The 23,041-nt window shown below is 45.4% G+C and overlaps 1 protein-coding gene and 1 long non-coding RNA gene across 2 annotated transcripts; both read left to right on the forward strand.

Moving 5' to 3' along the window:
- Positions 1–7,382: 7,382 nt before the first annotated feature.
- On the forward strand, positions 7,383–11,819 carry ACTRT3 (actin related protein T3). Its single transcript, XM_028731520.2, has 2 exons — positions 7,383–7,679; positions 10,773–11,819. Exons 1-2 carry the CDS (start codon positions 7,477–7,479, stop codon positions 11,689–11,691), a joined length of 1,122 nt encoding a protein of 373 aa, XP_028587353.1. The 5' UTR covers positions 7,383–7,476; the 3' UTR covers positions 11,692–11,819.
- An 821-nt stretch (positions 11,820–12,640) lies between these two features.
- LOC114597961 (uncharacterized) lies at positions 12,641–18,473 on the forward strand. Its single transcript, XR_003706929.2, has 2 exons — positions 12,641–13,469; positions 16,386–18,473. It is a non-coding gene; the product is annotated as an uncharacterized LOC114597961 (long non-coding RNA).
- Positions 18,474–23,041: the final 4,568 nt, after the last annotated feature.

Below are 23,041 nucleotides of genomic sequence, written 5' to 3' on the forward strand. Positions count from 1 at the left end.
TGTTGGTTGGTTGTCCTTCCTTCATCATGTCACACCTTGTTCATTTCTTTTCTCCTTTGTGGGTCACGAAAATCTGCATTATATGCTGAGCATGTTAGTCAGCAGATGAACCTTCCCCTAACACCTTTACAGCTCTCTCATTCATAGAAAAATCTACAAATAAGTAAACAGATGCATAAAACAAAACACAAATCTGGATCACTGTAACTTTATTTCTGCCCCAAGAATAGCTGAATTATGGAGACAGGACATGTTCAAATAACACGAAGTATGCTCATGCTGCCTCCTAGTGGTGCAGCAATAAAACTGCTAGTGAAGCCTTATTTACCTAGGGATCCATCAGCCACGCCATCCCCGGACCTTGGAGGGAACAAAAGTACCAGGAAAGCAAAATCTTCTTTGGAGAAAAACAGTTTATTGAGATCTGAGCACAGAGTCAAGGTCTGTACTCAGAGACAGCCTGCTGGTTAGTTCCTAGAAATACACTGGCTGTAAAGCAAGACACTTCAGCAGACTTTCTTATACCCCCAGACTTCCCCAATCGGCTAGCAAATATTGCTTGCTTAACACATTTTATTGCTTGCTAAACATTCCTGTCTTTCTGCTAAGCCAAGCACTCCCTCCCACCTCCTTGTACACGTGTCTTCTTTTGCTAGCTAAGCATTCCCTTCGTATCTCTTCTTATTCTTGCATTACTAAGCAGAAGTAAAGTAGGAAACATCTTGCTAGTGGTTTTTTCGGTTAACAGCAGTTTCTGGCTAGGCAGGAAGCGACCTTCTGACCTGTAGCTAGCATCAGCAGTTTCAAGTAGCTGGTTAGGCAGAAAACGACCTCCTGACCTGTCTGATTTAGACTTTTGCAAGCAACTGCAATTTTGGGCTGTTTTGACCATCCTAGCAGAGTGCAGGAATTTACTGTGTGTAGATAATATTTGAGAGCAACAGAATAAAATATTGAGAGAAACCTTTCCCATCTCCCTTTACTCCGTCCTCTTCTTTTGAACAATCTATTACTTAGATTCGTTCTGGGGTAGGGGTCTATATTCTCTCATTACAGCAATCACGCGAGGTCCCATCATGCGAGACATCATCTTTTTCATCATATGTTGCAGGCATTGCATTAAGCAGGGTATACAGAAGCAGAAAAGCAATAGAAGCATTATTGGGCCTATTCTCCCCACAAATACGATACCATACGACAAGGGCGGTACATATCACTCCTACCCACCAAACCCAATATCTCCATGGTTCCTCCCACCAATATTCAGGGGGTGTGCTCATTGTTGAAGAGCCCACTGATATTTGTGCCCGACTACCTGTTGAGCCTCAAGGATGAGAGCCCACCGGTGAGCTGATGCTCCCACTATGTGGGTCAATTTTTCTATTAGCCCTGTTGGGTGGATTGAACTCTCGTGCTGCCTCCCTAGTGACCAGAGCATATGGAAGCTGAAATCCTGGGGTGGCAATTCTTACTGGCACTTGTTTAGTAATTTCAATGCACACCTGGCTAAGGCTCCCACCCCTGCAATACTTGCATTAAGATAGGTTCCGTCCCATCTATCACCTGGGTTAAGAGTAGGACCTGGTCTATCAAATGAGGTTGGTACAGTGCTCTACCTTCCAGATAACAGTTGACTACCCTCCCACAACAGCAAGAGCGGTACAGAACTAGATAGATTTCGATCGTCTCTGCAGCTTCCCGTAAGAGCACTGTCCACGCGTGCTGGTCAGTGGTGTGGGAGAGGAGCCACAACGGGACAGTGGGGTGTCTCAATACGGTAATCTCATCAAACCCCAGTTTCCAATAGCCAAGGAGCACGCCATCTCTTACCACCGGCAAGACGAACCAGTCGTAGCAGAGGCCAGCAGGCCAATAGGGTTGGTATGGTTCGGTAGGGTCAGGGCAATAAGACATAGAGCAAGTCAATAAAGAAAATAAGAGAGAAAAGAGAAAGTCTTTGTAACTGTCCTTGTGATGATTAGTCGCAGGATCTCGTTGCCCGTGGCCTAACGCTTTTTCCTGGTAGCGTCAGACACAAGGTGATGATCAACTTCAGAGGGTCAGCGGGATTTCTTTTGCAAGTCCAGACACCCTTCTTCAGATGCGTGTGATGTACCCAGGGGATCACCTCGACTACTTTCACTGCAGTTGGGGATGAGGGGGTCGCCAGACGCTGTCACTCAGAGGGACTGGTGAACCGGCTCAGCGAGACTGCCACGGGACTGCAGGTGTACGCTTGAGGGAATACCTGGAAAGAAAGCAAACACACACAACAAACACAGGGATTGCACTTGTTCTTGGGTGATGTGATCTCCCATCTGCCCAAACCGGCGGGGATGCCTCGGACGAAAGGGGTTGGCCTGCCATATAGAAGTTCAAAGGGTGATAGTTCTCAGTCTCTTGGTTGGCGCACAGGGCACATTTTGGGATATAGCAGCAGTTAGTTGAGGTAGAATATTCTCCCAAGGTGCGCCTTAGCAGCTGGGCCTCCCAAATGGGTGGGCTCGTGGTAATTCTTTACAATTGTGCTGGCCAGATGTTGGGGCACAAAAACACGGCTGTCCGGTCCTTCCTGGAGCGTTGCTCCTTCTTGGCTGGTCCACTGCTGTTCATCAAGGGTGTAACGTGGTTCCACATCGTCTGGAGTGAGTTCTGGTACCAATATCAAAAGTCCTGGTGGTGCCTCTAAATTGGCTGGAGAACAAATGTCTACGTTGGGGGCGCTGCCTGCGGGCGCCCCTCCCATCCAATTCTTCACCGTGTGTAGAGATATCAGCAAGGCGGTCGTCACTGGAGGGGATCTTCAGGATGCTGAGACACAGTCCAATCTGAAGCAGCTTTCTTATGTGGTGGACTCAAGGGGTGGTGCCAGCGACCTTCACAGCTGTGGGTGTGGAGAGCAGATGGGCCCTTCCAGCACGGCGGCAGTGGTGCCTGGGACCAGTCTCATCCACACCTCGTCACCTGGCTCAAACTGGTCATGCAAGAAGTTCGGGCCTGGGTTGAGAGAGAAAATCTCGAGAGAGAGACTGTACATAATTGTTCAATTCCACATCTTGAGCAGGGATAGGTGAAAGCATGCACACATAAGGAACCGGTCTCCCAAACATCACTTCAAAAGGGTGACAAGTGAATACGTTTCAATGGGAGGCTACAGACTCTAAGCAAAGCCAAGGGCAACATGGACACCCAATTAGACCCTGTTTCTTGGGTCAATGGTTTTTCAAAGTCCTGTTCATCCTTTCCTCTTTTTCAGAACTTTGGGGCCTATATGCGGTACCCACCATCTTCCTTCTTCACTGGCAACAGTGGGGTGTTTCACTGTGATTGGCATTGTTTCAAGATTCCATGTTGAAGCAATCGCTTCAAATGCACCCACACTCCTTCAGCTGCCTGTCGTGGGATGGGGTATTGGTTTTTATCTTCCGCCCATAGTCCAGGGTCAACATCATGAGGCAGGCTAACAGGGAGGATTCCCTCCTCTTCTTTTCCCATCATCAAGCACCAATGGTCTCTCAGGGGCATTTCTAAAGAAAACTCTCCTGCTGGTCCAGTTGTCATCATTACTTCCCCCATTGGTTGGAAGGAAATCTGGGCTTGTAATTTTGTTAACAAGTCTTGGCCCAATAAAGAAATGGGACACTCTGGTATATACAAAAAAATTGTGCTGGACTACTTGGCCACCTAGGCAGCAGGTAACAGACTGCAAAAACGGGGCCTTTTGTGATTTACCTGTGGCCCCAATTATATTAACCACTTGGTTTGTGGGTTTTGTTACAGGCACAGGTAAGACTGAGTGGGCAGCTCCCTTGTTCACCTTCTCCTACCTGTAATAAGGTAGCTAGGTTAAGGGCTGTGGTAACCTGAAACTTCAGGCGTGAATGTAATAACAGCATCTGGCACTTCCTCATTTTCGCTTGTGATAGGAAATAGGTGCCTTTCATGTCAAGTAAGGCTGGGACTGCATGTGGAGTCACACAGGTGGTGTCCTGTCCAAACGTGAATTTTATCTGCCTTCGTGAGTAGGGTGGCCACTGCCACAATCGCTCTCATACAGGGGGGGGGGCAATCTCTGTTCTGTTGGGGTTAGCTTCTCTGACAAGTATGCGACGGGTTGCTGCCAATTTTTCAGTTTCTGGCATAAGACTCCCTTGGCTACCCCCTGGTCTTCATCTATGAACAGCGTAAAAGGCTTCTTGGGGTTTGGATGCCAAGCACTGGGGCTTGTTGTCACTTTGAGATCCTGAAAAGCCTGCTGCTGTTCCCTGCCCCATATAAAAGGATCCTTCTCTATTCCCTAGTTGACTCATGCAGGGGCCAAGCAATGCTTCTGTAATTAGTAGTGAGTCCAGGAGATATTGTTCATCATCATAAGTGGGATTATAGGTTTTAAAAAAAAAATCCCTTCAAACAATTTTACGATCTTTGCTGGATTCTCCTCAAAAGAGGGGTTCTGATTTCTCCAATTACAAACATCTGCACTTGAAAAGGGTATATGCTGGACCGTGTAGGTCTGTGGTGCCTTCGCTTGTTCAGCTGGGACAGGGGCTGGTGGATCATAAACCCTCTGAAGGGGCATTTCTCCAGTTGCCTGATCCTTCCTGGTTTTCTCATACTATCTGTGAGACATAACTCTCTTCGCCGCCTGTCCCCACTTACGTTGCCATCTCTTCCTCTTTTCAGGGGTGCAGCATTCTGCTGCCTCAACTAACAAGGGGCTTACATCCAACTTCTTCCTCAAATGGCTTTACAAACTCCTTTAGTCTCTTTTTCTGTCTTTCTGTCCACATTTTCTTTCCTTGATTCATATCATCTAGTGTCTTCCTAAACTCTTCGTTATCTTCCTCATCTTCCTCTTCTTCCGTCTCACTATCCTCCTTCGCAGGTCCTCCTCCCCCTACACCAGCACCTCCCTGTGCTTCTTGATCTTGGCCTGGGGGGGGGGGTTTGGAGGGGCTGTTGGTGGAGTGTAAGGTGGTGGCTTAATCACTCCCCCTCCTCATCTTCTGGGTCTTCTAACACCAGAGGCTTCACTGTACAAATCCTGTTCTGTGTGTTGCTGTCACAGCAAGACTTTAGCCATGGTAGATTCCTTTTTTTTTTTTTTTTTACATTGGTCTTCCATGTAGAGATATAGGGGATCTGGTCTGGGTGGGCATTTAATATATTTTGCCACAGGGGGTTGATTTACCACAGGGGGTTGATTAATTGCAAATCAAAGCCACGCAGTTCCCTGGGTTGGCAAGTCCACCTCACATAAAGTTTTGAGTCTCTGTTTTTTCAATGTGAATCATCACTCTTCGTGGCTGTTTTCCAGTTATTTAAAAAGCATTCCAGAGGAATACATTGGCTTGCTCCAGACCCTATTTTTTTTCAGATACTCCCCTCCTAACTGGGTTTTCAAAATTCTCTCACACTTCACATGCTACAGTTTGTCAGAAAATGCACAACCCTACAATCGCTCGGCCAAGGGGCACTAATACCCCGGCCCACACTTGACAACAATTCAGTCACTGGAGTATCTGACATGCAACATAGCAACATACAAATCACATCAATATAATTTCAACATGTAACACACTAAACACACCAAAATAACTTCAGCATGCAATACACAAAACACACCAAAATAATTTCAGCATGCAATACTCAAAACACACCAAAATAACTTCAGCATGCAATACTCAAAACACACCAAAAAAATCACAATATATATATATCCCTCCCTCTTCTGTTCCAAATTTTTGCTGGTGGCACTCTCCTGCACAACCAGTCCCCTTTTTACCAAACCTTACTGGTGGCATAACACTGCCACGCCCTTTTTTCCCTTCCTGGTGGCCCTCTGCACAACCAGGTGAGGCTTGATCAGACCTCGCCCCCCTTTTCCTTGGGGGCCCACGCCCTTTCCCTTGGGCTTACCGTTTTCCGCTGCGGACCTGTCCCCTTGGCGCCGTCCTCTTTGTTTTTCTCCCTCAACAAGATGTCTCCACTGCAGGACAGTGTGGCCGGCTTCCCCCACAAAACAGGCGGGGTGCGCGCTGAAGCCTGCAAACGCTGCTGAGCTGTTCACCTTGGTTGAGCCTGGCCCTCCGGTCCGTATTGGGGAGAGGGCTTATCCCGGCACGAGCCCCCAAAGAAATGAAGCCTTATTTACCTAGGGATCCATCAGCCACGCCATCCCCGGACCTTGGAGGGAACAAAAGTACCAGGAAAGCAAAATCTTCTTTGGAGAAAAACAGTTTATTGAGATCTGAGCACAGAGTCAAGGTCTGTACTCAGAGACAGCCTGCTGGTTAGTTCCTAGAAATACACTGGCTGTAAAGCAAGACACTTCAGCAGACTTTCTTATACCCCCAGACTTCCCCAATCGGCTAGCAAATATTGCTTGCTTAACACATTTTATTGCTTGCTAAACATTCCTGTCTTTCTGCTAAGCCAAGCACTCCCTCCCACCTCCTTGTACACGTGTCTTCTTTTGCTAGCTAAGCATTCCCTTCGTATCTCTTCTTATTCTTGCATTACTAAGCAGAAGTAAAGTAGGAAACATCTTGCTAGTGGTTTTTTCGGTTAACAGCAGTTTCTGGCTAGGCAGGAAGCGACCTTCTGACCTGTAGCTAGCATCAGCAGTTTCAAGTAGCTGGTTAGGCAGAAAACGACCTCCTGACCTGTCTGATTTAGACTTTTGCAAGCAACTGCAATTTTGGGCTGTTTTGACCATCCTAGCAGAGTGCAGGAATTTACTGTGTGTAGATAATATTTGAGAGCAACAGAATAAAATATTGAGAGAAACCTTTCCCATCTCCCTTTACTAGCACATTTGCAAAGCTAAACAGGGCCTGATACGATTTCAAATGTACCGGTATTTGTTACTCTCTAAGTAGTCCCAGGCATAGGAATCCCTTTTGTCCCAGAAGCTTCATGCTTGACACTACTGAACTACGTATAGCAGTCTGCAACAAAAATTCATTAACAGTTAAGAACATAGTCTTGTTTTTGCTTATATTGCATAATGGGGGCTGGCTGAAGGTAGCAGCCCAGAGTGGCTGGGGAAACCCAGGCAGATAGGTGGGGTATAAATAATAAATTATTATTATTATTGACAACTTGGTGGGGCAGTGCCCTGTTCACCCTTATTCCCTTATTGTATGTATCAGCTCCCACTGGGTTCGTGAGGCTTGGAATAATGATTCACGGTATGTGCACAGAAAGCAAAACAAAACAAAAATCCTTCCCCATTTCCTAGTCATATAGATATTCACAGCCTTACAAAGCTTCAGGAGAAGGTATCATAGCAACATCTAAGTCACAATAGAGCCAGCCACACATGCCTGGGAAGATTGTTAGCCTTACTCTTCCCCCAAAATAAGACAAGCCCACTGAGAGTCAAGTGCCCTGAGCAGAAACAGGCAGCAGCAGAACCATCACTCAGGGAACCACCGCTCAGGAACTAGGCAGAAGCAGAACCAACTCTCAGGGATGGGTGAGCTGCCACCAGCTGTGGTGATAGACAATGGCTCAGGTCTGCTCAAGGCTGGCGTGGCTGGAGACAAGGAACCACGTGTCATCTTCACCAACCTAATAGGCCGCCCCAAGGCCAAGTCTGTGATGTTGGGCGCTGGCCAGAAGGACTTCTACATTGGAGATGAAGCGCAAGCCAAGAGAGGGATCCTCTCCCTCAGGTGCCTGGAAGACTTGGGGGATTTTGAACCGTAGGGAAGCAATACACATTGGCTACACTAGTTTCTTAGGAGTGCGGGTGTCTAGGGAAACAAGTGGCCTGGGATGGTACACAGAAGGGGAGTGGCGAGTTCATGCAAAAAGTGATTCAGGCTCATGAAGGCTATAGGGTCACAATAGGGTAGAACGGTGGTGGTGATTTCAGGCTTGGGGGCCAAATGCAGCCCTCCAAGTCTCTATTATCTGGCCCCTGGGACTTTGCCCAGAACACCGCCCTCACTGGCCCTGCTGCACACAGGCATTGAGTGTTTTTGCCTGGCTGGAATGTGCCCTTTAACTCTGATAATGCCTCTTGCTTTCCTGAGAGAAGGTGTGTCAATGTGTGCAGAAACTAGCTAAAGGCAAATGTTTGCATTTATTGCTCCACCCACTTTTGCCTTTTCTTCCAGTCACAAATAGCATGTGGTCCATGGAAGGGTTAAAAAAAAAAGGATAGGAGCAGCCCAGGGAGGAGGACAGTGGCATCAGGGGAAATGGCCAGGAGGAGGGGTTTAAGAGCAATGAGAGAGGGGCTGCGCCCACCAGCTGAAACAGCTGCATCCCTTTATCTGCAGCTGTGAGTCACTCTTGAAAACGAACAAATTAGAGGTCAAAATGGATCAGTGATTATTACGTCAGGATATCTGCTCAATTGTAAATACTTAGCCTCCCAATACAAGTGAAATTTACATTTCCCTTTTTGACAAAGACTACATTTTGTAAAATCTTAAGGTTATTCACTGATTGGTACTTTCTTATTTTTATTTTTTACATATAATTGAAAAATTGAAATACTTTATTGTCACTTGTACAACTTGTATGCAGTGAGATTACACGAGCACCCCCCACTCAGCTCTTTTAGTCTTAATTCCCCTCGTTTACTGACGCACACCCACCAAACCCGAAAGTCAGTTGCCCTGTTGTTATCTTTTCATTCAGCAGCCTAACAGCCCACGGATAGAAGCTGTTCTTTACCCTGTTGGTGCAACTAATCATGTTTCTATATCTTCTATATCCTATACAGGAGCAGTGTGAAATCTTTTTCCAAATTAACAAAGCCAAAATAGTCTTATTCGGATAAACAGGTTTTGGGAGGGTTTCATAATAAGAAACACAATGGTCCAGATCCAAAGAGTTGTCCTGAAATTTTATTCAAATGCATGAGTCTGGTAAATTATGAAAAGTCCCACTGCTATAGGCTTAACCAAATTTTGTAGGCTGAAGCCAGTGTGTGTAAGCCCTACATCAACATGGCTTCTGTTAACGTGTTTAGGATTCAAAATTTAGGCTGTCATCTAACTGCACTAATTAGCAAATTAGGTCAACATAAATGAATAGGACTAGTTCACAGGTAAAAGCATCTGACATTCAAATTGACTTATTTGCAGAAGATTCATAGTCAAATTCAAAATGGCCAGACTCAGGGGGGAAAGAGCCAATTTTGCAATCTACAGTCCGGGTGCAATTTGTTCTGGAAATGTCATGGTCCCATCAATGCAATGCCTAGTAACAGGGTAGAGTGAGTTTCAAAGCTTATAATGGATTGATGGTTATCTGGAGCATTCCTCTATGGTTTGCAGTGTATCCAGTTTCACACTGAACTTTTCACCTCAACTCCACCACACATACTGTATGAGATAGACATAAGGTAGCTAAAATCAGTTTGGCTTTGTTTTCTCATACTGTGTTTAAAATGGTGGTAGAAGGGCTGGCACTTAGTCTTTGGTACACATCTATATTACAAATGAAATTGGTTTAACAGTCATGGATACCTCACCCCATCGAGAAGCACCCTGGCACAGGTACAGTTCCCAAGGTTTATTAGCTAGGGCCCATGAGGGATGGGTGAATCTATCAATGTTGGTTTTGCTCAGTTTTTAGTTTTTCCAATCTTAAATTCAGTTCCCCACATTTCTACATCAGTTGGCATTTTTTTAAAAAAAATGAAGTTCTCATGTATGGTAAATGCATTCAGCATTTTAGTGCATTGCTGCTGTCAGTCTCCTCTGGAGTAAGGATATGGGATTCAGCTATATGTCATCTAACCTGGTCAGAGGACTCTTCCCTACTGAACAGCATTTATGGCAGGCTGCTGATGTGTACATTGAAGTGAAATAAGACCTGCAACTGCAGTTGGCACTTCCAGGAGGCTGGAGAAGAGACTTGCCACCATTGCTCTGCCTGACAATAGCCTTTTGGTGCCGCCAGCCTCCTCTGCATGAGATGTGGGAGCCCTGCTTGTATGTCATCTATATCCCCACTCTGAACCGTATTTAAGTCAGGCTCCTTTGGAAAGTAGCAAGACCACTACCAGAAATTTTATTGTTGGTTAACTTTTGTGTTTGCTTTGAGCCTAAATTGGGGTATTGGGGGGGGGGGGAATGCTGAATTTATTCTGTGTTTGCTAAATTGATTTTTGTATTTTGAATTAACTGACATGTTCCATATGTTGTGTATTTAATGTTTTGAATGTTTGTTGTAAGCTGCTTTGAGCATAGTTTGTTGTGAGAAAGTGGCGTATAAGTAAAATCAATCAATCTAGAAATGAATCCTTAAATCCATGACAGTAAAAAAAAAAAAGTTTGAAACTGCTTCTGATTCAGCATGGAGCCACATTCTTCATGAGGGATTTATTTTCATTTACTACAGTTATCCTCAAGGCAGCATATATGGTTCCTCCTTCCCTTCCATTTCATCCGCACAACAACCCTAAGAGGTAGTTTAGGTGGAGAGTTAGTGACTGGCCCAAGGTCACCCAATGAACTCCACAGCTGATAAAGAATTTGAAACCTGATGTTCCAGATTCAAGTGCAACACTAGACACACTTAGCACTTTGGTTATTTTCTGATTCAATGTGTTTTTACATACACATACACTTGCACATGCAATACATAGAGAGTACATAAGATGCTGGCAAATTTAGTAGTACAAGAAGTTTGCTATGTGCTTTCACAAGGGTACATAGGCATGCTGCATTTTAAAGCTGGGAATGCTAAAGGTTTTGGGCATGACAGATTATGATAATATAATACCACCATCTTCTTTTATTCTATAGATATCCAGTGGAACATGGAATTGTCACTTCCTGGCCTGACATGGAGAAAATATGGAAGCACGTTTATGATAATGAATTGAGGTTAAACTCCTGCACAAGACCAGCTCTGATAACAGAGGCACCACTCAACCCACTGGCCAACCGTGAACAAATGACAAAGCTGCTCTTTGAAAAATTTGAGGCACCAGCTCTCTACGTGGCTATCCAGGCTGTCTTGGCACTCTATGCAGCAGGCCTCACAACAGGTTGTGTGATGGATTCTGGCGACGGCGTCACCCACACTGTCCCGATATTTGAGGGCTACTGCTTGCCTCACGCTGTTCTTCGGCTTGACCTGGCAGGCCGGGATCTTACAGAATATCTCATGAGGATCCTGAGGGAAAGCGGCATTGCGTTGGTGAGCACAGCTGAGAGGGAAATTGTGCGAATCATCAAGGAGGCTCTGTGTTATGTGTGCTTGAACCCTGAGGAAGAGATGGCTAAAAAACCTACTTCAATTGAGAAAACTTGGAAATTGCCTGATGGGCAAATCATTAAAATCCACAACCAATTGTTCCGCTGCCCTGAAACCCTCTTTCGCCCATCTAACATTGGCATGGAAGCCCCAGGTATTGATAAACTGCTGTTCAACACTATAATGAAATGTGATATCGATTTGAGGACCACTTTGTATGCCAACATACTCCTTTCTGGTGGTTCAAGTCTCTTTCCTGGCATTTCTGATCGCCTCACAAAGGAGTTGATTCGTATGGCTCCCAAGGACACGGAGGTGATGGTCCAAGCACCTTCTGACAGGAAGATCTCTGTCTGGATGGGAGGATCTATCCTTGCTTCTCTCTCTGCCTTCCAGGAGATGTGGATATCCAAGGAAGAATATGCTGAAGTTGGGGCCAATATAGTACACAGGAAGTGCTTCTAGATTCCTGTTGTATTGAAACATTTTTATTTAAAAAGCTGTGGGGAAGAAACACAAATTCACGGCATCCTTGGTGAGGCTTTTAGCCTCACAGCTTTCTGAAAGATGAATAAAGGTAACACTTCCATGCATACCTGTTTAGGGTACAGATTTGGGATTGTCTGTAGAATAGACTACTTGTTTATTGATGAAAAATGACAGGCTTGCAATCTATAAGGGGGAAAAATGACTTGGAGGAAGGTTGTAAAAAGCAAACTAAGGCACTAGTTCTTTGTTTCAAGTATAGGTTTAATTACATGTTTCTTTCATATAGTTCACCAGGTCCTTTCTTACAACCCTCATTCAACATAAGATCCCAGTTTGGCATGTTTTACCATTAAGCCAGAATGGATTCACCATGAAGCACTGCAAAGCAAAATACTTTCGGCAACAACAGTGGCTTTTTATGTTTGTTGTTGTTGAACGAAAAGAACCATCCACATAGCTTTTAAATGAGGGGAGGGGAGGGGATAAATCAATACAACAAGAGGGCAGACGAAGCCTTCGACGATGTGTATATATACCTACAAATCAAGGTTAACATTAATGTATCAGATGAACTAGCCGTGTGTCCGGAAAGCTTATACTGCGATACATTTGTTAGACTTTAAATTGTGTTCACAAGATCCATCCCTGCTTGTGAAGGAAATAGGGGAACACAGTGGTACAAAGAGAGGCGTGCTGCAACATGCCTCCGTGCATGTCTGAACAGTTCGAATGTGGGCCCCAAAGGCAAAGGCTACGAAAACGGGGGGGGGGGGGTGCAAAATTCGAGCAACTCCACACAGTAACCTAGCAAGCAGGCATGTCCTGGCATGCTGCTACAAGGCAGAGCGACCTCACCATGAACTTCCGCCAGATGATGTTCCCGCCCACGACCCACAGCCAATGAGAGGCAGCGCGCGCTCCGCCTGCTAACCAATCAAGCGCCGCGGAGGCCGCGCAAGCGCCGGAAGAAGCCAATCCAACGCCGGGGAGGCGGGGCAAGCGCCTGAAGCGGACCGACTATATAAAAACCGCATGTCGGCAACATTCACTCCGCAGGCGGCCGAAAGGTTCTCTCACCCGGGTGGGGCTCCCTCCCCCCGCTGTTCTAACCCTAATTAGCCGTTAACGGCTCTCGCTCACATTCGCTGTTTTGACCGTTGACTTTCAGCGATTCGAATTCTTTTTTCAAAAAACGTCACCCGTGTAATGGGGAGGTGCCTTCTCCTCCGCCTGCCGCGCCTTCTCGCCCAATTCCTTTCTCCTGAAGCGGCCAGAGCCCGACCCCCGGTGAAGAGGCCGCGGTCAGCCTGGCCCTGGGCCGCTGCTGCCGCGAAGGGTTCGGCCCTGTCAGCCTTGGGGAGCGGCGCGGCCGGCTGAAGGGCGGTTGAGGAGCTTGGGGGCGGGGACCGGCGCGAGAGCAAAACAAACCAACCGGGCGGTGCTGCGGTTCCCCGCGAGCCGGTGCCGCGCGCTCCTGAGCAGTGGGGCGCGCGGCCGACGCCGCCCGGACACACAAAGCTGTTGCTATTGCTATTATCTGCCCTCTTCCCTCCACCCCACCTCACCTACTCGAAAGGGGAGGAGGGAAGGAGCTGATGGTGGAGGCGAGCGCGGAATAAATGCGCCTTAAGAAGCAATGCGGGGAGAAAGTTGTGTCCTTGGCCCCTCAAGTTTGGCTTAAAAGAAGCCCCACGCCCACCATGGGGGGGGGGACTATAGAGTTTAAGGGAGGGAGGCTCTGTTGGTGCACGATGGTAAGAAGACAAGTTTGGTACAGGTGCAGCGCTCTGCTGGTAGCTTTTCTCTTCCCTCCTCCTCCTTTCCTTTTGTATCTTTGTCAGCAAGTCTACGGGCAAGGGAGTGCCTTGCTGGTTCATAGAGGCTCAGTGCTTAGGAATTGTTTATAGGCGCCTTGCAATTGTAGTTGTAGTGAAGCCTTGCTCACCCCAGATCTTGTTCTCGAGAGCAAGTTTTTCGCTAAAAGTTGCCGAAGTGACAAATTTCAATGTAGGTGGTGGCAATTGACTGGGTTCCCATGCATGCTGACTGCAGGGTAAGCTTTCTTGAAATTTCATATTTTGCCTGGTAGGACTTTTGTACAGCTGGGCCTGCCCTAAAGGTAAAGGTACCCCTGACCGTTAGGTCCAGTCGCAGACGACTCTGGGGTTGCGTGTTCATCTCGCTTTATAGGCCGAGAAAGACGATGTTTGTCTGCAGACAGCTTCCGGGTCATGTGGCCAGCATGACTAAACCACTTCTGGCGATCCAGAGCAGCGCACGGAAACTCCGTTTACCTTCCTGCCGCAAGGCATTTATCTACTTGCACTTGACGTGCTTTCGACCTGCTAGGTGGCAGGAGCTGGGACCGAACAATGGGAACTCACCCCATTGCAGGGATTTGAACTGCTGACCTTCTGATCGGCAAGTCCTAGGCTCTGTGGTTTAACCCACAGCGCCACCCGCGTCCCTAAAGGCACTGTACCCATTAACAAAAACACCACACAACTTGGCTCTGTTCACAAACAAAGCTTCCTAAATGCTGGTGGGTTTAAATCTTCAAAGAGAGAAAAAAGCATTATAACACAATTGGGAGTCATCAAGCCCCTGAGAGTTATTCTCATTTTCTTGCCATTCTTCTGCCTGTGTTCTGTATGTTTTAGGCAAGTTTTAACAGCTTCTGCATTTGTCAGGCTTCCTCAACCTCGGCCCTCAGATGTTCCCATCATCCCTGACCACTGGTTCTGCTAGCTGGGATCATGGGAGTTGAAGGCCAAAAACATATGGAGGGCAGAGGTTGAGGAAGCCTGGCCTATGTGGTGTTTTGCCTTAATTCCAGTATGTCTTCTCTTTTGTTCATTGTTGTTATTATGTCATTATTTCTGTGTTTTGTTATTTGTTCGTAACTGCTGCCTCCTGTGTTGCCACCTCTCCAGAGTGCAAGCCTGGGCAATGTGTATAGAGATCCTGACTCCTGAGCAGCCCAAAAGACAAGACCCACCCCCCCTCTTGGCCTTGCTGATGTGGTCTAAGGAAATACATCTGGCAGCAGCATGGCTGCAGGAGTTGCTGGAAGGAGGCATACAATATGCCATCCAACTCCCTTAAGGGCTTCACTCCGGATTTGTGTAGGGTTCACTCCTGAGCCTTTTCTTTTCCCAAAGATGTCCCACATAGCAGAAGGTATTGATTGTTATTGGGGTTTGTTCCCAAAGCCTTTCTCAAGAATGAATATAGCCTGAAGGCAGTGGAAGGACTGGTTTTCCTTTTTCAATTTCTGTATTCTTAACATATACTGTAAACCACCCTTTTTATACTGTAAACCATACTGGATCTTAAGATGAAAAGCAGTATATAAATTTAATTAAGAATAATACTTACCATATTTTTCACTCTATAAGACACACTTTTTCACTCCTAAAAAGTAAGGGGAAATGTGTATGCGTCTTATGGAGCAAATGCAGGCTGCACAGCCCGTGATCAGGTATAGCCGCGTGAAGCCTCTTCAGCACAGCGGGAACGTTCTCCCGCTTCCCTGAAGAGGCTTTGCGTTGCTTTCGCTGAGGCCAGAACAGCAAGAGGGATTGCTGCGCAGCAGTTCCTCTTGCTGTTCTGGCTTCAGGGATAGTTGCGCAAAGCCTCTTCAATAACATTTGATTCAGAATATTTTTTTCTTGTTCTCTAAAAACTAGGTGCGTCTTATGGTCAGGTGCGTCTTATAGAGCGAAAAATACAGTACCTGGTAAGGTAAAAGGTAAAAGTACCCCTGCCCGTACAGGCCAGTCTTGACAGACTCTAGGGTTGTGCGCTCATCTCACTCAAGAGGCCGGGGGCCAGTGCTGTCCAGAGACACTTCCGGGTCACGTGGCCAGCGTGACATCGCTGCTCTGGCGAGCCAGAGCCGCACACGGAAACGCCGTTTACCTTCCCGGTAGTAAGCGGTCCCTATTTATCTACTTGCACCTGGGGGTGCTTTCGAACTGCTAGGTTGGTAGGCGCTGGGACCGAACAATGGGAGCGCACCCCGCTGCGGGGATTCGAACCGCCGACCTTTCGATCGGGAAGCCCTAGGCACTGAGGCTTTTACCCACAGCGCCACCCGCGTCCCTTCACAGTACCTGGTACCATCTTGTAAAGATTTAAATGTATATAAATAGGTTTTTTAAAAGAACTGTTTGTTTATTATTTGGTTCCTTACCTAAGATTTTAAGGCTGCAGTCCTAGTCACACTTACCTGGGAGTAAGTCCGTTTGAATTCAGTAGGACTTCTGAGTAGCTATGGATAGGATTGTATTGTTGGTGATTTTTAAACGGTATTTCCCAGTTTTCAGGAATGCATGCCGCCCTACATCTACATAGACAAGAGAGTGTTTATATGACCTTTTGGCATAAATACTGTCTGAAAACTTGCTATTCCAACGTTTTGCTGCCACTGTCAGGCTCCAATTGTTGAACACATCCAGTAATGTAGGAATCCTCAGTGGGATTTTTGACTTTGATCACAGCATGCCTTCCAAAACTACTTTTACAAATCTACTCAGTTTCAAACATATTTTTCCAGGCAAGCATGGTTGGTACTAGTCACATAGTTATCCAGATCTTACTGTCTTTAGGATTGTTGGATAATTATTTTGCTAATTGTTAATGGTTTATTAATTATGCTTTTATTTAAGATCTGAGGAGCTTCTGAGAGAGGAGAAGACAGCTACTAATTAGATTAATTCATTGGAGAAAAAAATTGAGCTCTGGCCATTAAGTACTTCAGCAACAGGAAACACGCTTTATCAAGGCATGCTTGTAGTGGATAAAAAGACACGAAATCACCTGCCTCCTGGAGTAGTTGAGCTTGATAAATTCCTTCAACAGGCAGGGGGGAAGCAAGGAGGTTGGGATGTATATGATCACCAAGAATTTTTGAAACTGTGGACAAAGCATAAAGGAAAACCATCATACATTGATGAAGTCCTTGATCATCTTCCTGACAGAACAAGGGAGGATATTCTGCAGCATGAGAAATGCTATCAAGAATTTCTGATTTTAGAAGCACAAAAAAAGGAGGTGAGATAATGTTGCTAATTAGCGTTTGCCATTTTAACAACTTTGTGTCAAAAGCGATGAGACAGTTCACCCTCTTTTCTTCATCTCTAGCTCTGCTACTATGGCTTTCTTTTCCTTTGCTGGTAAGCAGGACATGCTAAAGGTAAAGGGACCCCCGACCATTAGGTCCAGTCGTGGCCGACTCTGGGGTTGCAGCTCTCATCTCGCTTTATTGGCCGAGGGAGCCAGCGTACAGCTTTTGGGTCATGTGGCCAGTATGACTAAGATGCTTCTGGCGAACCAGAGCAGTGCACAGAAATGCCGTTTATCTTCCCGCCAGAGCGGTACCTATTTATCTACTTGCAATTTCACAAACTCGGAGCACACCAGAACTTTCACGCACATAATAGTTCCTGCGAACAAGGCCCATAAGCTGGGCGGTTGCGGATCCGCCGCCTTCCAAGGGTCCCGATCCCCGCTGCACCATGGCTGAGCCGGTCCTGATGGTACCGGATCCCTTTATTTGCGGGAATAATAGACACGTTAATCAAGGCCCAGGTGGCATAGCGAGCAACAGTGGTAGTTTTCAGACACGTGTATGAAACCAGCGAAGTCCCATGTAACCCTCGGTCTCCAACTTTCCTCCCGCGGCCACAAGCAGAACCTCGCTCAGAAGCCCGCAGAGACGAAGCTCGATATCATTTGAGGGTGATGGGGAGTAATTACCTGGTTGCTCCTGGTTACAGCCCCTAGTGCTACCGTTGCTAGGGCAGCCATTGTGACAAGCCCTCAAACAGGGTGGGGCTGTATTGTTGACGTATCACCATTGCCTATGGACGACGTGAGGCCCGTGACACGGAGAGCGAGCACGCCCCGCTTGTGGCTAAAGGGGTGGGGCCAGCCGACATGAGCGCCAATCAGAGGCGACTTCAGAAAACTTGCCGTCGTTTAAATAGGAAGCGCGTTGATGGGTTGGGGAGCGCTCCGGAGGCTTCATGTTGCTTTCGCTGAAGCCTGGAGAGCGAGAGGGGTCGGTGCGCACTGACCCCTCTCGCTCTCCAGGCTTCAGGGATAAGCGCTTGAAGCCTCCGGAGTGCAGCAGGAACTCGCGCTGCGCTCCGGAGGCTTCAGGTTCCTTTTGCTGAAGTCGGGAGAGCAAGACTCTCCCGGCTTCAGCAGAGAGGAAGAGTGCGCAGCGCCCCTTCAGCCAAGCAGGAGGAGAAATGGAAGGGGCTCTATTTCTCCTGTGGCTTTGCTGAAGGGGCGCTGAGCAGAGAGGGGGAGAATTTTTTTCTCTTGTTCTCCCCCTCTAAAACAAGGTGCATCCTACGGTTGGATCCTATAGAGCGAAAAATACGGTACATTTTTATCTCTCTCCTGCCCCTTCTCTTCCCCTGATCTCTGTAGAACAGAGCTTTTTACTCAGTCTACAAGTTAAAAATGATGCTATTTTGAAATTTTATTTCTTATGCTATATGTTCATATGTAACCAAATTGTAAGTCTATGCAAATGTATTTATATATTTTGAATTTTATAAAATCATTTAAAATAAAACAACCAGAGCTGTTTCGTCAATTCTCAGTCCCCCTGTTGCCCCAACTTGTAACTTGTTTCTCTGCACTTCTGATGTTTGTTCCTCTTTGTTTGTTAAAATGGCATTAGCTCTTGTGAATTGTGTGCTTAAACAGTTGTGCATGCATATAAAATTGTGCCGTGTCTGATACTTGTTGGAATACTTCTTTCACAGTATATCAAGATCCTGCAGACCAGTACTAAAACTTAATTCCCTATGGGCTCATGTGATTTTTCCTAATGACTTTGCTGCTTGTCAGCTATGATAAGCTACTGGTGTAATGAATTATAAAGTTACATTATAAAGTTACATTGACATACTGGCAGCCAATTTATCAATATGAAAATTTGGAGAGACAGTCTTTATAAAAATTGCTAATTTTAGAATTAAGAACGATTAGGAATGGTGCTGGTTTAAGTTAGGAAAGTGTTATTTTATTTAGAAGATACCAAACTTAACACCTTTAACTTGTATTTTTTTAAAAATAAAAAATCAAATACAACTAATTGCAAGGAGTATGCTCTTGAGTATGCTGTCATCTAGTGGTATACTGTAATATTAACACAAGTAAAGAGGTGGAAACCACTTTACTTAAAGAAAATGAGACCAAATATGTGTATATTTTCTTCTAAGTTTCTGTCACATGCTGGATTATATTAGTTTTCTGTTCTAGAGGGTGGCACTCAAACCAGTGGATTCAAATTACAAGAAGGGAATTTCAGCTAATGAAATAATGCACTTGTTGACTGACTACTACTTCTTTGGCTATCACTTGAAGCCAAGTAAGATTGTCTTCCATGAACACAGTCTTAACATTGAATCCGTAAGTGACTGGAGACAGTGAAACAGGCAACTTCATTAGTTGGTTTTAATTCTAGGCTGGAAAGCATCCTAACAGAGATTCTGTTGTAGATTTTCTGTTTTTGCAGGTGATTAGTCCAAATGATGTTTGAGTTCAATTCCAACTCTGATGTTGTAGCTGTACATTTCAAAATGAACATCCTGATTATTCAAGCCCTGGAGGAGCCAGCTGGAGGACACACGGGAAAGTGGCTGCTGCTAGACGGGGCAGCTGAGCAGCCTAAACAAAGTCTCACTGCACCTCCAGTCTCTTTCAGCCATTTCCCGCCCTCACTGAAGTCCTCTCTAGGCTCTGGAGAGGGTCGTCTTGTGAGCCACAAGGACCCTCCAGCTCTCTTTCTCCATTTCCTGGTTAGATTTATTTCCCAGTGCCGTGTGTTAGTCAATCACACGTAAGTGGGGGGGAGGGACATCTGCGATTCAATTATCCATTGTCTGTTTTTACAGGTGAGATGTGAGGCACAGAGTCTGAGCAGCAATCCTGTTGACTTTTGCATGCGAAGAGTTATGCCATACCAAGGAAGATATAGTCTGTTTTGGCAATGATAAACATTTATCTCAATTGGAAAACCATACAGTGCCCTCTATATTTTTGATCCGCAACTTCCATCATTGCGTTTGACTGCTGGCTGGGGAAGATGGGGGTTATAGTCCAAAGCATTGGGACGGCACCAGGTTGAGGAAGCCTGGTCTAAAACATCTGAGTGCTGTCCAACCCAGTGCATGTGTTCACTCAATCAACTCCTGTGGGGCTTACTCCCATGGAAGCAGGTACAGAATTGTGCTGCTGGTGTATAAGTTTGTTTGGCAAAGCTGCTGATTTACTGTGCAAATTAATCATCAAAGAACTTAGGGCAAGGCCCTTGTGTTTCTTAGTAAATATCCACTATGCATAGTCTGCCTAGCTTTCATCTAAAAACCACAGCACTTTTATAGTAGAATACCCCATGATTGGCATACCATGTGAAGTATAATAGTTTAACAACTTAAGTGGATGCATTCTGCTCTAGCATTATTTCAGGATCGTATATCATTTGACATGGTGTCAGACAACAGCTGAGCAGAAGGGTCCAGGTTCAGTCTGGCATCTCCAGTTGGAGGGGGTGGAATTGGGTTGGAGAAGATCTGCCTGAGGCCCAGGACTTGCTTCCACCTTATAAATGATGTTGGGCTACATGGATTACTGGTTTGAGACAGTGTAAGTTGGTACAGTGGTACCTTGGGTTAAGTACTTAATTCGTTCCAGACGTCCGTTCTTAACCTGAAACTGTTCTTAACATGAAGCACCACTGTAGCTAATGGGGCCTCCTGCTGCCGCTGCGCTGCTGGAGCACAATTTCTGTTCTCATCCTGAAGCAAAGTTCTTAACCCGAGGTACTATTTCTGGGTTGGTGGAGTCTGTAATCTGAAGCGTATGTACCCTGAAGCGTATGTAACCTGAAGCGTATGTAACCCGAGGTACCACTGTACTATGTATTCATGAAACAACAGATGAATAGCTATTAATGAAATGATGGAACACTGCATTTTTAAAAAAATGGGTGAAATCCAATAGTGCCAATATGCCAGTGAAATGAAATACTATTGACATAACTGATTTCTCACCACCTCCTGCAATCTCCTATACAGGGTGGCCCAAAAGTAGGTATACAGTTGAATCGATGAAATTCATTAGCAACAGATGAAAAGGGTACACATAACTGACAGTTAAGTGGCAGTTAAATTTCAGGTTCACTTTTGGAAAGAATAGTGGAGTCAGATAAAATGATTATTTTTCTTTACTGATATAAATGATGACAGCGAACTTGAGTCAAGAACAAAGTGGATTCTAAAGCAGTATACTTACTTTTGGACCACCCTGTATGTACCCGTAAAAATCAGCTTCAGAAGGATGGAAGCAGTTTTTGGTAGTGCACAGAGTGGAGGAGAGGAAGGGGAAGCACAATCCTGCAAACAGAATCACACTCATATGCCATTGGGTTGGAGCCAGAAGACTACTTGCTCTTAGTTCCCCTTGAACCAATGGGACAAGTTACGAATTGATTTTGTTCCTGTTGATTTCAATGGTAACTAAGTTCAACTCAGTCTGTTTTGAATGAGCCTGTTTTTTTCCCCAACAGCAGATGGCAACATACTTTCACTAGAAGTAGAAATAAAGTGTAGATCTCACAGAACTCGCAAGATTGAAGATACAGTACAGTACTTAAAACAGTTAAACATTTAAAATACAGTTCTATGATCATGATAGCATATTTCCCTCTAAACCTTTACGTAGTTGCTAATGCAAACTATGGAGAGCTAAGATTTGGGGGGGATTTTTTGCAGACTACAAATAATAAAATAATTGCTATGTCTCCTGTTCCAAAACAAGTGAGATGAAAATACACTGCTATGAAATCCCATTTCTGCCCATTGAAATTAGGTGTCTATTTGAGTGTGTGTGTGTGTGTGTGTGTGTGTGTGTGTATGAATGAATGCATACATTCACAAGGTATTCTCTGAATGCACACAAGACACACACCCTTGCTAAAGCTAAGCCATTCTGAGTCTGGCCAATGATGGTTGGCTCTTGGGAAGCACATTTTTGTTCCATAAAGGAAGAAGGGCAGGATATAAATGTCAGAAAATAAATAATAAATGCATTCTAAGTGAATATCAAGATAACATGCTTAAGGAAGCACCTGCTAAATTGTTCTTAAAATCCATAGACTGCAGTGGGATTAAGAACTATGGTCACACGACTGCTCCATGTATGCACAGTTATTTCCAGCTGCCCACCTTAGATTGTATCATGCAATAGTAAGTCCACCTTATTCTATGTGTAATAGTGCAGGATTGTTTCCTTGAGGAAGCAAGCATGATAGTTAATCAGAAGATGTGTTTTACTTTTAAGAGAATTGCATATAACATATTCCTTGGATTAGAACAGCATATCCAGACCTTAATCTCTAGCACTGACCTTGGCAAAGTCAAATTTGTGCGATCCACTGCTGATCCAGTTTTCTGAGCTATGGATTCCATTTTGTGTGCCTGTACTTGTCCATTATCAACCAGTCATTTGGAATTTACAAGTCTGTGTGCAAGGCAGACTTTCCAAAGTGCAGGGTATGGCAGGCAGATGCATTGGCCAATCTGATGCCCTCCAGATGTTTGGAGCTACAACTCTCAAAGCTGATGGGAGCTGTACTCCAGAACATCTGGAGGGCACCAGGTTGGTGAAGACTAGCTTTTATAGTAAGAGTGCTTGTCTAAGTACAGTGGTACCTCGGGTTACATACGCTTCAGGTTACAGACTCCGCTAACCCAGAAATAGTGCTTCAGGTTAAGAACTTTGCTTCAGGATAAGAACAGAAATCATGCTCCGGCGGCACAGCAGCAGCAGGAGGCCCCATTAGCTAAAGTGGTGCTTCAGGTTAAGAACAGTTTCAGGTTAAGTACGGACCTCCGGAACGAATTAAGTACATAACCTGAGGTACCACTGTACTTCTGTTGTGCTTATACGAATGGCCTGACATATAAACAGCAGAGTAATTGAATTTGTTGCTGATTCCCCCACCCCATCCCAGTTATTTACTGTATTTACCGTATTTTTAGCTCTATAAGACACACCAAACCACAAGACACACCTAGTTTTTGGAGGAGGAAAACAAGAAAAAAAATATTCTGAATCCCAGAAGCCAGAACAGCAAGAGGGATCGCTGCGCAGCGAAAGCAGCAATCCCTCTTGCTGTTCTGGCTTCTGGGATAGCTGTGCAGCCTGCATTTGCTCCATAAGACACACACACATTTCCCCTTACTTTTTAGGAGGGAAAAAGTGAGTCTTATAGAGCAAAAAATACGGTACTTCAGAAGAGTAG

This window comes from Podarcis muralis, chromosome 6 (genome assembly GCF_964188315.1).
Source record: "Podarcis muralis chromosome 6, rPodMur119.hap1.1, whole genome shotgun sequence".
Lineage (NCBI taxonomy): Eukaryota > Metazoa > Chordata > Lepidosauria > Squamata > Lacertidae > Podarcis > Podarcis muralis.